General features: G+C 39.8%; 1 protein-coding gene across 4 annotated transcripts in view; it reads right to left on the bottom strand.

Moving 5' to 3' along the window:
• The window catches only part of HNRNPD (heterogeneous nuclear ribonucleoprotein D), a 29476-nt gene that overhangs the window by 7878 nt on the left and 7357 nt on the right, over window positions 1-14241 (bottom strand). For all 4 annotated transcript variants that reach the window (XR_016312476.1, XR_016312467.1, XM_089675564.1 and 1 more), the window contains exons 2-6: window positions 8299-8467; window positions 3232-3393; window positions 2966-3097; window positions 1420-1519; window positions 1173-1316 (exon numbers count right to left, since the gene is read on the bottom strand). Coding sequence is in view for 2 of the 4 variants with exons in the window: in XM_089675564.1 (XP_089531690.1) it covers window positions 1173-1316; window positions 1420-1519; window positions 2966-3097; window positions 3232-3393; window positions 8299-8467 (707 nt within the window). In the remaining 2 variants the exon portion in view is untranslated. The remainder of the gene's footprint in view (window positions 1-1172; window positions 1317-1419; window positions 1520-2965; window positions 3098-3231; window positions 3394-8298; window positions 8468-14241) is intronic.

The following is a 14241-nucleotide window of genomic DNA, read 5'->3' on the forward strand; positions in this document are numbered from 1 at the left end:
TTTTTTTCTCATTTTGCCTCTCATAGTTGAGGTCTACCTATGATGCCAATTACAGGCCTCTCTCATCTTTTTAAGTGGGAGAACGTGCACAATTGGTGGCTGACTAAATACTTTTTTGCCCATTATATATATATATATATATATATATATATATATATATATATATATATATATATATATATATATATATATATATACACACACACACACACACACACACACACACACACACACACGTGATTTGGCATAGTCCTGCAGCAGTGTTTCTGCTATAGAGCTGCAGGCAAGTGGTTAATATTTGAAGACTGCCACTTGGATGCATTAGGAGACTCTTAAGTTTGCAAGTGAAGAGAAGAGACAAGCTCAGGCATCTTCTGATCTCCTCCCTCCCAAACTCCTGCTTTTTGTACTCTAATGAAAAAGGTGGAGTTCGGATTAGAAAGGAGCCTAGAGGATCTCCAGAGAGGAGCAGAGCCCACCTTTCAAAACTCGTTAGTATTTACATAATTGAGCTTAGGGGCATACAAATGGTAATTCAAGCACCTTTTGCATTGCAGGACCACTAAAGATTTGTATTAAGGTGCTCCTAGAGTGTGCAGCAAGGAGTTTACAAAACAGAAGACAACAGATATTGCACTTGCTTTGTAAAGATACAGAATTTATTTTTAGTGTGTGGTCTTAAGACATTTTTCATCCTCGTATAGATTTAAAGTGGTCCATACAGCACTATGCCACATATTAAAAAAACAAAAAATTATAAAATGAAAAACACATACATGCTCCTCTTCTATACTTTTTCCTTGCGTTATGCAAGTGCATTTCTATTAACCACAGATTCAAAAAGAAAAAGTGGACATCTCATTAACTAGTATAATGTGTAAATGCAATTTTGTTAATGTAAAAAAAAAAAAAAAAGTTTCCAAGTACACACACACACACACACACACACACACACACACACACACACACACACACACACACACACACGGTGTTTGGACATCTGAATATTTAAAACAAAAAGAAACCCCTTGGAGAATATAAACAACTTAATGCATACAAACAGGAATATGATAAAGATCCAGCTTTTTCAAAATGCAGAAAATCTTGTGTTTTAGCAAGTATTTTTTATGTTACAACAAACACGTAAGATGCATCTTTATACAGATACTCACTACTGTAATCTCCATAGCCATAGTAGTTATATCCAGTGTAGTCATAGTTTCCATATCCTCCATAGCCCTGGTTGTTGTATCCATAACTACTGTAGCTTGGATTCCAGTAACTACTATATCCCTGGCTCCAGCTCTGGCTTGAGGCTATTGAAACAGTTACCAACATTTTAAAAAAGAGATTAGCAGGTTATTCAGAAATATGACCCATGTTAAGATACATTTTATTTTAATGGCTTAATGCATTAACCTCCTCTTCCTCTGGACCTTGTTGAAGACCCTCCGCCTCTTGATCCCCACTGTTGTTGCTGTTGGTACTGTTCCTTTGAAAGTGCTACTTTAATTTCACACTATGAAGAAAATGAAAAACATATTTAGGGTAAACAGAAGATGCAGACATGCACACACCTACTTAATAAAACCCTATTTAACCTTCCATGTATACAAAGGAATGCCTCTCTTTACAGCAAATATGTTTTTCTTTATAAACACATTTAGATACGATTTAATAAAAGGGAATGGACTAAAACTATATACTAAAGTAAAACGAATAGTAATATTCAGTAACTTCTGTCCTGTCCATAATAGTGCAGGCTCCACTTACACAGTACAGAAAGTCACTTTTAAAATGAATGGGTATTTTTTTTTTGGGGGGGGGGGGGGGGGGGGTCTCACTGTATCCCAGCAAACAGATGATTTTCAAGGTGGTGGGATTGCTGGACGAACCTAGGCTTCCTGCTCCACCTAATATGTATAAGTACCCACGATGGAGAATAAGTGCATCTACTGTTCTACCTTGGATAAGCCACACTTAAAACGCCTCCGGTTCACTGTACCCCCACAGCGTCCCATGTTCTTTCCCGCTTTAGCCCAAGTGACCTCAATAGCCTCACAAAAGGCAACTCCAAACCCCCCCCCCCGCAAGGGAGCCTTTAATGGTTTAGAAATTAAAAAGCTGAGTATACATGAGATAGAAAGGTAACAAAGTACAAAAGGTGTACACAAGGGGTCCCAGTTAAAATTTAGAACCATTTTGAATATAAAAAAGGGGAGGGAAAAAAAAAAAAAACACAGATGGCAAAGAGAATATAGGCATAACTAAAGAGGTAAAGCACAACTCCAGACTTGTCAGTCCCCCTGCCCACCATGGAGCTCCCTGGCAGCAAAGAAAAATACCCACTATACTTACCCTTTTCCAGGTGTCTTTGGTCCAGTCATCACAGGTCCTCTTTCCTCATGTAATGACATGGTACAGCTCACTGCAGCAATCCTATGAGTTGAAGCTACTGAACTCACAGGAACTAGGTTACATGGAGCTGGATGTCATTCAACCCGAAGAGGAGCAGTGCTGGATCAGCTAGTCTGCAGGGGATATAGCTCAGCTGCTAAACTCACACGTTTTTTGGCAGTTTTTTTTATTTTTAGGCTGCGCTGGGGTCTGGAATATCTGAGTTGGGGTCTGGAATATCTGAATGTACACCCAAGCTGAACTTGGGATTTAAACTGTAGTTTTCGAAATAGGTGGAACATCCTGTCCAGGAATCCACTTTTAGTCCTTGCATATCTAAAACTACTTCTGTTGCATCATGCCAACCTCTGCAAGCCTCTACTGTCTTTTTCCAGGGAGAAACAAGATGTGAACTGACAACTTCCTTTCTGCAAGGAGACTGGATAAGGGCAAGAAAGCCAAGTTGACATGGTCACAGGAAAACTCAAACCTTGAGAATAGACTCAAATGGCAGTACTAAAGTTTTTTTGTTTTTTTTACTTTAGGTTTTCCCTCTAATTCAACATACTTTACTTAAGCCAACATTATGGTATTTCTTTTCCATGATTTTTTTCACTGGCTCTTCTTCCGTAAATGTGATGAAACAGAAGCCTCGCCTTTTGTTAGTCTTGTTGTCCATGGGGAGCTCAATTGCTTCAACCTGAAGGATTTGAATTGCATGATGAAAAAATAAAGAGAATTAAATGGTATGTTCATATATCCATGCCTGTTTAGCTCATCATACTCTTGCCTTTTATCAACTTGTAAAGTAGTCTTTAGAAGAGTAAAATATACCTCCCCAAATGTCCCAAAGTATTCCCTTATTTTCTCTTCTGGTGTGTCTGGCGATAAACCTCCCACAAATATCTTCTTCACTGGTTCCTTTGTCTTCATTGCCTTTGCCCTTTTTGGATCAATGACTTTGCCATTCAGTTTGTGCTCTTTTTGTTCCATCACCTGCAGCAATAACAAGCAGACTAAATGTCACATTCAGATGTAATGAGGAGCACCAGCTGCTATTCATGACAATCTACAGAAAAATCAGAAAAAATGCTTTGTTCTGCAGCACCTAACCAAGGTCCCCCTACTGTGCTACTTCCATTGCTCTCATTTGTCAGGTGTGCACAACAGTCTCGTGTCTTTCAAAGGAACCTGGGTAGATTCTGTTGGCTTTAGCTTGGTAAAGAAATAAAACATCACAACTAGAACCATCCTTGTAGGAGCAGCACACACTTTGATATATTATATTGCGCTTTACAAAACACCCCAAGTAAAAACTATGCAGCTTCTGCCACCTACCCTCAAAAAGGTCAAGAATTGGGAAAGAGAGGAGATAGAAAGAACAGAGGAAATAGGTATACAAGTGAACCTATACGTTATTCATCCCTGTTTATACAAAAAATTCATGCTTTATCATAATACATAAAATCACAATGGATTTTTTTTTTTACACTCATTAACAGAAAAGGTTGTTCTATGTGAAAACAGATCTCTGTCCCCTTACTGCAGTCGTCCAGGACACACACGGAAGACTGCAGTCAAGGAAGAAAACAGTGTATTGATTAGAGCAAAAAGTGAATTTTTTGACCATCAGATTAAACACAATGCTATTCACTGCAAGTTAGCAAACACACCATCCCCATCATTCAGGGTTACTGTTCCTGGAGGAAAACCTGATGCAGCCCGCAAAAACCCTGAACTGATAGAAAAGATTTTCTAAAGCAAGACAATGACCCCATGCCTAAAGCAAATATGACACAGGAAGGGCTTTAAAATATATGTGTAAAGCTAATAGACTAATCCAAAACAGACTCCAGGATGCCAAAAGTTCATTCAGGTTTTTTTGGGGGGTTTTTTTTTTTTAGTACTTGTGTAACATTCTAAAATATTCAGTACCGGTTTACACTCCACATCACATGGAATTTGTGTGCTGCATTTTCAGCCATACATTTTTCCATGGCTTAAATCGCACAGCACCAAACTTGTGCAGGACCCTTTTTTTGACCGCACCAGAATCGGATCGCATGGGTGCGGATCTGCCCAATGCACCGCGTTTTGAGAACAGATTTCGGGGTGTCGTTAACATACACACCCACAGCAGTTTGCATGAATGGGGTGCAATTTTGATGCGGTGATCGCACAGAAACTGGTGCGAATTCTGCACTGCATCAGTGTGAACGGGCACTAAATGTTGGGTTTAGTTCAGTATTTTTTTTTCTCTTGGAGGTGGGTTGTCTTTGAGATGTCTTTTTATGATGTATGTGTTTATGGGAGGAAAAAAAAAAATATTTAAAATATGAAAAGAGTGCATCTACTCAATTAGCACACAAATCTTTGATAGCTAATCATTTCCAAGAGCAAGGATACAAACTTCTGTCTAGGTGGCATAGGGTCCCGGTATATTGAACAAGTTTAACCCCTCAGTCTCCAGTTTGTGTTGGCGGTGTCAGAATGAGGAAGATACTTATCTGCATATCTTCTGGCAATGTTCTTTGCTGACTCAGTTCTGGACGGGGTGGGGGGGTGAGGAACTTAGTCTTACAGCTGACCTCGGTTGACCTGGGAACAGACCCCTTGGTCTATTTCATCTCAACTCAGTACCGCAACGTTACTATAGACCAGTGGTTCTCAACCTTCCTAATGCCGTGACCCTTTAATACAGTTCCTCATGTTGTGGTGACCCCCAACCATAAAATTATTTACCCAGTAATTATAATTCATGAGTGTCGTTTTACCTCCAATACTGCTGCTTTCAACACAGTAGCTGCTTTTAACAGAGTAGCTGCTTTCAACACAGCAGCTACTTTCTACACAGTAGCTGCTCTTTACACATCGGAAATATGTGTTTTCTGATGGTCTTAGGGGACCCCCCAAAGGGGTCGCGACCCACAGGTTGAGAACCACTGCTATAGACACTCCCTGACAGTTCATCTTCTGAATGCGGCACGGGCATGCATTCCGGACCTGTGGAAGCAAACCTCTGATTTGCGAAGTTGAATGAAATCAATTCAATGGAAAGGCTGTTTCCCTAAACAAAAGGGAAGACATTTTTCGGGAGACGTGGCGGCCTTGGACAATGTATACTAGCTCTAAGCAATATCTGGTTGAAGCGCCCACTTACTCCGGTAGGGATTGAGTTCTCTTCGGCGGATCTGTGGTCGAATCACATGGTTGGTGCTGGGGGGGGGAGGAATAGAAGGAGTGCGGGGCCTTGTGCCGCTCTCCCCCTCCACCCCCCAGCGCTGCCTCAGGTACTCTCTGTGGGCCCCCACTCCGTCCTCTCTCTCTCGTCTCCCCACCCCCCCCCCCCTTTTTTGTTTCTGTTTATGGTCCCACGATGAACAGATTGAGTTTTCAAATGTAAAAGTTTGTGTTAGATTATGTGTATTGCAGGCCCATTGTTCAACATACCCTGTATGAGTGGCCTTACAATAGTTAATTGTAATAGATGGATTGTATATGGCCTATTACTGCTGATCTCAGGAACTCTGAACTGCAAATGCCGTACAGCATGTATAACCAATTATAGGTGTATGTGGTTATTCCTCTGCTTATTGTGTGATGGTACTCCCTGTATATGCACATTGTCTTTCTAAATAAAGAACTATTTATAAAAAATAAAAAAAAAAAAAAGGAGTGCATCTACTTAATACTAAAGGGGGTGTATACATACGCAGTCAAAAAGGAGAGAAACTAAATAGTATAAACTGCTCTTCCACTCTTCTTGAATACAATCAGCCCTGCACAGGCATAAAACTTTTCTAATAGGTAAATCAAAGTTACAGCAAACACTACTGCTGCAGCACCAATGCTATAAATTGTAGGAGGAGAACCAAACTGTATGGATACACACAGGATGCACATCCTTGTATGTCAAGGTGTCTCGGCACTCCTGTGCCTACAGCCTCATATTTGTATATCTGCAGTGTAACAGCTAAGGAACTAGTGCCTCTGCTGGTCTCATGAGATTTGGAGTTATGGTCACGTTATTTTTGTATTGCTCCCTGTTCTTCTTGCTGAAATTTCTGACATGAGAATGTAAAGTCAAAATGGCCACCTCCACACAGATACACAGTGTAAAACAAGGCATGGTAAGTCAGTAATGGGAAAGGTTAGCTGTAGAGAGACCACAGAAATAGTGGCAACTAATCCTTTGCCTTCGGCCCTTTGGCTATAATGCACTGTAAGTAACTATTGTGTGTATATTGTGTGTAAAATTGCAATGTTTGCTCTGTATTCAAAGATCGGTTTCAAAGATTAGCCCTATTTAAACATTTGTAAAGAGGATTCACCAGATTCACCCATCAGCAGTCACATACAAGAAAATAAGCTTTTAATAACAACCTTACTAACTATAACAACAAGATTTGCTCATCAGCTACCACATTACACACAGGGCTAAGAAGTCCTCTTTGAAAGTGATGGAGAAATATGGGGAAAGGTCTGAAAATAATGGGTAAATTAGGTGAGATACAGACTAACCACTTCAGGACAACCTGACATGTACTGCGGATGGCTGACCTATACAGGCACAGTGCCGTACCTGTACGTCGCAGATCTCCTCCATGTACAGGGCGCACAGGAATGCGGCCACCAACTCCTACCGTGATTAAACAAAGCGAGATTTTGGGACCTGCTGATCAGCTGTGATCAATCACAGTTCAAAGCCCTGTGTTGACAGTCAACACAGGGCTAAGTACAGAGGGAATAATCTCTTTGTTTACTTGCAAAGCAGGGAAAAGGAACAGATTTTTAGTAAAAAGCAGCACATAATTCACACATTAATACTTGTTAGGCACACTTAACCCCTTGATTACCATGAGATGTTAACCCCTTCCCAGCCAGTGTCATTACTACAGTGAGTGTACAGTATTAGCATCGATCACTGTATTAATGTCACTGGTGATGTCAGCTTCTAACCTCAGCTTGTTCAATAAGGCTTGAGCAATAAAACCTGGAAGCCGATTGGTTTCTATGTAAAAGTGAGCCTGATTTTGCACTCTCCGGTTTTAGTAAATAAACCCCTTTGTGTCAATTTGTTCGTCACACTATCACTGACCCTCTATAAGACATTCGTATATATTTTAAAAAAAATCCAGTAATATAAAAATAATATAAACTTACCGCCATTTTTTTTTTTAACCAAAGACATGTAGCAGAACACATTTTACGCCAAATCCCATTTTTTGATAGTGGTGTTTGCGATGACAAGCATCTACTTTGATAACAGTCCCCCGATAAATATCATTAGATAATTCTGACCCTATTCACGAATAAAAGCTGAAAGCAAAGTTGAAGACCAGGAATTCAACTATTTTCTAAAATACAGACTTACTATGGGTCCAGCAAGGCGTAAGCTGTGGATTTATCACTTATTTCCAACTCTGGGAGTACAGAAGAAATGCTGCTTTTTCTTATACAGCAGCAGCTCTGCCCACCTCTCCTCTCCCCTGTCCATTCACAGAAGGATTTGTATTTTGTTAATGTATTCATACAGCGCTCTGTGATTGGGTCAGAGAGAGGAGAAGCGGAGCAGGCAGAGCAGCTGCATATGAGTCTGTATCTGCAGGAGCAGAGACCAAAAGGTTCAGTGCTGGAAGGATAGCAATACCTATAGTCCTGGTGCTCAATAAAAATGTAATTAAATCGATAAGCCCACAAGGTGGTGTATACCTCCTTGGACGTAACCAATAGTAACCCATCACATTTTAAAATGTGGCAGAATTCCTTTAGTTCAGCTTTAAAATATTAACGGCAACTGTAAGCGGGCCAAAATAAAGCTTAGTCAAACATAAGAAGCTGGCTAATTTCACTGTAATATGTTTAACTTGGAACTCACGAATACTAAAATTAGTACTTTACCTTGTCTACACCTTCAGACTCTTTAAACAATACAAAACCAAAGCCTCTGGACCGGCCGGTGACTGGATCTAATTTCAAAGTGCAGTCTACAACTTCTCCAAATTTTGAAAAGTAATCCTTTAGATCTTTCTTTGTAGTGTCCCAACTAAGACCGCCAATAAACATTTTCCTGTGAGCAGAAAAAAAAAAAAAAAAAATTATATATACAGTACATTTTATTAAATTCTACTCTAGGTACTAGATTTGCCACAGATGGTGCATTGTACGAAATGTAAACGTCTACATTAAAAAAAAAAAAAAAAAAAAAAAAAAAAAATTTATTCTATCACTGCAGCACAACTATTTATTATGTAACCATTCATCAAGTGTCTTAGACAAATAGAATACCAAAAAACTAAACAGTATTTCATGTGAGATTTAAAACACAAAAAACCCCAGTAATGTTCAAACTTTTTTTTAGCAACATTTAATTTTAAAATTACACTGATAAACTGAAAACCAAACAAAAAAAAAAATGCAAAAAGTGAAAATCATGTACATTCACATCAGCCGCATGATTAAATGATCAATTTTAGCATGCAGCAAGTGTCTACTGTGTAACAGAGGTGTTTTATAATGCAACACACAGTTTATTTGCTGCACATGACCTGGGGTGCTATCCGGTGCATTGTGGAAATATACAGCAATTCCAGCATTGATCCGATGCAAAAAATGCAAGCCACCACATGAGGGAGATTTACTAAAACTGGAGCACTCAGGATCTGGGGCAGCTGTGCATATGGCAGCCGTGCATATGGCAGCCAATCGGCTTCTAACTTCAGTTTGTTCAATTAAGCTTTGACAATAAAACCTGAAAGCGGATTGGTTTCTATGCAAAGCTACGCCAGATTTTGCACTCTGCGGTTTTAGTAAATCAACCTCTATGTGTAAAAACAAGCAAATATCATTCAGGCGTGTGTGAATAGCTGTACCATCATATCAGATTCCAGATCTAGACAGACATCTATGGTTGCAAATGGCTTTTATTATTCACATATGACTGCAGCATATTCAGATTGCAGAATTCCCTAGCTTGTGCTTGCCTATTCACATTATGGGTGTTAACTGGGTGTTACAGAAACTTTGTAATTGTGTCAGCACAACTGAAACTCATAAGGAAATAATCTCTCTTTGGGTTGCAAGGTACTGGCATCTCAAATAATTTTTAGATTCAAAAATGCCCCCAAAAAACCAGCTGAACCATGTCAGTATATAGTTTTGCATAATGAAAGGTTACTTCATGTGTCAGATTGTCAAGAAAATTAAAGTTTCATTCCAAAAAAAAAAATTGCCCACTGCGGTCTTGAGAGATGAGGGGAAAACTGGATCTAAACTGAAAACCATAGCAGTAGACTCAGATTTAAAACTGTACAAGAAACTAAATACATCAGGATTTATGATTTGAGAAACCAAAACCTTGCAGGAATATGAAACCAGAACAGCTAGCACTCTTATTTACATTGTCACATGATTTCCTGTGGTCAGCTCTTGAATGGTGCAATTTTTTATTATGCATCAGGAAAACTATGGGGCATAATTGTGGGCTACAAAAAAAAAAAAAAAAAAACTATTCGGTAAAGCACTAATTAGGGTACTATCCTTAATGGACTAATCAGCACAACCGACAGATTTCAAACCTATCAAGAAAAGTAGAAAAAGTTATATTCAGGTCAAAGAATAAATGCCCAACAAACAAGTAACATATCTCTAGAAACAGCTACAGAAGACACTGGTTAACCACTTCCAGTCCGGACACTTTTACCCCCTTCCTGACCAGGGCAATTTTCAGCGCTATCACACTTTGAATGACAATTGCGCCGTCATGCAACACTGTACCCATATGAATTTTTTACCTTTTTTTGAGACAGGTAAAACTTTAATTTTGGTGGTATTTATTCACCGCTGGGATTTTCATTTTTTTTGCTATGTAAATGAAAATGTCCAAAAATTTTGAAAAAAAAAAGGTTTTTCTTATAAAATTTTGCAAATAAATAATATTTCATCATAAATCTTGGCCAAAATTTATTCCATTATCTTTTTAGTAAAAAAAAAAAAGCCTAATTAGTTTATAACCAAAAATTATAATTTTTAAAAAATATTTTTACTATTTTATATTTATTTTATTTTTTTTTTCATACTGTCACCCTAGCAGTACAGTGACACTGTACTACTTTTGGGGGGTGATGAAGATTTTTATTTTTTTTTACACAAATTACTTTTATACCCATATAGGATGTAAAAGCAATCATTTCTCTTTCTCTCTGGTTGCATTCTTGCAGCCATTGAGAAATACTGAGTGAGCTGTGATTGGTCACCGCTTCTCACATGGTAGAAGGCTGTTGTGAATAGCCTTGTACCATGTGACCTCTGATCACAGATTTCACATGTAGTAAGCAATGATGTCACAAGTAACATCTTGCTTACTACTTTGCATGTGATCACGGATTGGCCAATCAGTGATCACATGATCGGGACCTCATACAGAGGTCCGTCCGACGATCGGTGTTTCACTGTGTCCGGAGGACACAGCAGGCACCGGATCGCGGTGCTGCGCGCTCCCGGGGAGCGCACAAAAGCAGGGTGCGGGGAGGCCATTTATAAACGGCCACCCGACCCTGCAGTGCCACCGTCCGGCCGTTTATATACAACGGCAGGTTGGGAAGTGGTTAAAGTATTCCAATGAAGGTCTCCAAAAATAGAGCTGCTGGAGCTGACGCACATTAAGGCTACTTTCACACTGATCCACGGCAAAAACATGCCACATTGTGTTTTTTACAGGACACGACTCAAACTGCACCAAAAACGCAATGCAGGTGTGTTTTTAACCCCTTGACGCCGACGTAACACAAATATGCGGCCTCACGGACCTGGGCTTTTTTCCGTGGGGCCGCATATTTGCGTACCTGTCTTTGTGTTGGGAGCGCGCCCCTCAGCGCGCTCCCAGCACCGAGACCGCGGTGTCACTGAGAGCACCGCGTCCCGTTCTAACGATCGGGACCCGGGACTCCCGGGTCACATGATCGCTGTGATAGCCTCTGATTGGCTATCACAGTGATCAGTCAATGTGCAGCCCGGCCCCCTTGTTTTTTTTTTCTCTCTCTCTCAATGAATGGAGAAGAGAGATATATTGTATCTCTCGAACTCCTGTCAGAGAGAAGAAAAAAAAAGTTTGTAAAAAAAAAAAAAAAAGATAAATAAATATTAAAAAAATAAAAGAAAAAATAAAAAAAAATACCTAGATCAAGGTTTGATCTAGTTCAGTGCCAGGGTTAGTGTTTAGGTCAGGGTCAAGGTCAAAGGTCAGGATTTTAAAAAAAATTGGTGTCAGTTAGTGTTAGTGTGTTTTAGGTAAAAAAAAAAAAAAAAAAGACAAAAACAAAATGCGCACTATGGTTTCTGGGCTGTACTACGGGTACAAACAACAAATAACATACACATATATGGTATCGCTGCGATCGTCAAGAGCTGGAGAATTTATTTTGGGTTGCTGTTTGGTGGTAGGTTATGGTCATAACAAGAAACACACAGCTAAATAAAAAAAAAAGGATTTTTTTTACTATTTTTGGCCAGTTTTCCTTTGATAATAAAAAAAAAATCAGGAGATATCCATTACCATTTACCACCAAATGAAAGCCCAATTTGTCCTGAAAAAATCAATGTATAATCCACCTGGATGTGCAAAGTAGTTGTGATGATATGTACGGTTTTGCTATCACATGTCAACGGTGCAGAATTGTGCTTAGGCATTAGATTTGTTTTACCCTTAGGCGTGAAGGGGTTAAAGTATTTTCCATTGATTTCAGTGGGGAGCTGCGTTTTTTAACCACACCAAATATACACCAAGAAGGATTTTAAAAAATGCACCAGACTTGCAATGGATCAGTGTGAAGATGGCTAGTGATACATGGTCACACTGTTTTTTTGTTTTTAAAACAAAAGCGGAAGAAAAACAGATCAGTGTGAAAGCAGCCTAAGGATTCTTTGAGGATATTAAAGTTTAATTTTGTGAGGTTGTTCATAATGTAATAACCTTCTTTTCACTATCAAACATACAAACCACTGAGTCAGAACTAAAGCTCTGCAGTCAGCAGGGAGCATGAGCATTGCTGATTAACCACCTGCCTACCGGCACTTATACCCCCTTCCTTACCAGGCCAATTTGCAGCTTTCAGCGCTGTCGCACTTTGAATGACAATTGCGCGGTCGTGCAACATTGTACCCATATGACATTTTTAGCATTTTTTTTCCTCACACAGAGCTTTCTTTTGGTGGTATTTACTCGCCGCTATGCGTTTTACTTTTTGAGCTATAAACAAAAAAAAGAGCAAAACATTTAGTGCAGCCGAAAAAGTGCAGCCGAAAACCGGCAATTGCATTTCCCTGTGATCAGCGTGTCATTGGACACGGCTGATCACGTGGTAAAAGGCCGCTGAGATCGCCGGGGGCGCGCAGGAGAGCGCGTTCTGGGAGGACGTCATAGGACGCCCTCCCAGAACTGGCCGGCCACAGTGCAGCCGTCATTCGGCTATCTGCGACTGGCAACTAGTTAAGGAGCACCAACTCTGAATTAGCAGTTAGTGTTGGACCTGTGCAGAGAGATCACTTCTTCCCCACAGGAAGTGGGCAGGCCTTTCCACTGAGGCGGTTTTTAAAAGAAAAACAGACCCTGCATACTTTGTTTTGAGAAATCTGGAATACACATAGTGGATTAGAACTGAAAGTTCAAATCAGTTTTAAATGGCATGTAAGCAGCAATGCCTGGAATTCCTAAGGAGTGTCAAAAACACTGTTTAGAAATGTGTTGTGCCTCTGCAAGCCAAACGTCAGCTCCAGTGACAGATTTGTGTACTTATCAGAAAGTACAATCATGTATTGCATTTAGGCATGGTTGGGGCAGCATCAAGGCCAGAGTGTGCAAACATTCCATACCCACTGCACATTCAGCCCACAGTGACACTGGTTGCTGGGAAGTTGATAGATGTGTAAGTTACAGAATAAGGAATATGTTCCTTATTATACTGCCTTGTTATTCCAGTGGTATAGTAGCAATGTTTTATACAGCAGTCACTAGAAAATATGCCTCCATTGAGAGAGGTGCACGCCTCTTCTGTACGACAAAAAATGTAATGCACAAGATCACCCCACAAAATTTGGACAATAGGTAAACGCTAGATCATTGCAAAACATGTTCCCGTGTAGTGTGCATCAAACCTACTGTACAATTACCATAGATACTGAAATACTTACAGATAATTTCCAGGACAAGTTTTCATTTCAGTAACATATCTGACTTTCATTATCTTAATGGATTTAAAAATGTTTAATCAACTTTCCAGTTTGTTTTACAACATATAAATAAGCATCATTGCAGATATCACAACAAATGCCAAACAGTCAGGCTTCGAAGTTCAAGCACCTGAAAGAGAACAAGCCATGCATTTTCAGTTATGGTTGCCCTATAGTGGCTCTATGTTTTGGATTGGTGTAATAGCTTGCAATTCAGTACAAACCAACAATGTTTTGAAACTGGTGTGGCCTAAAACCCTTTTAAAGCCAACAAGTACTTACCTTGTGGTGCCTGCAAATACCGATGTTAACATCCCTGAGAACCTCTTGTTGAGATTAAGCCCCACACACTATTTAGTGGTCATAAGACATGTGAAAGATAAGTGCAAGGCTTACTTATGACTTGGGATAGGGATGAAGTCAAGGCATCAAGTTCATAAGAGGGGGGGGGGGGTAAAGGCTTGTGCAGATGGGCAAATGCATTGTTACACTTGCTTTGAAATGCATCAAGCTGCTCTGTCATTCCCTTTGCCTCTATGGAAAGAAGAGCAGTTCTGTTTTGAACAAAAGCCCTTGTATATAGGCCCTTGCAAGCACCACAACCTGCCTAGATTTTAC

Source organism: Staurois parvus, unplaced genomic scaffold, assembly GCF_062004578.1.
Source record: "Staurois parvus isolate SC_StPar_1 unplaced genomic scaffold, SC_StPar_1.0 ptg000013l, whole genome shotgun sequence".
Lineage (NCBI taxonomy): Eukaryota > Metazoa > Chordata > Amphibia > Anura > Ranidae > Staurois > Staurois parvus.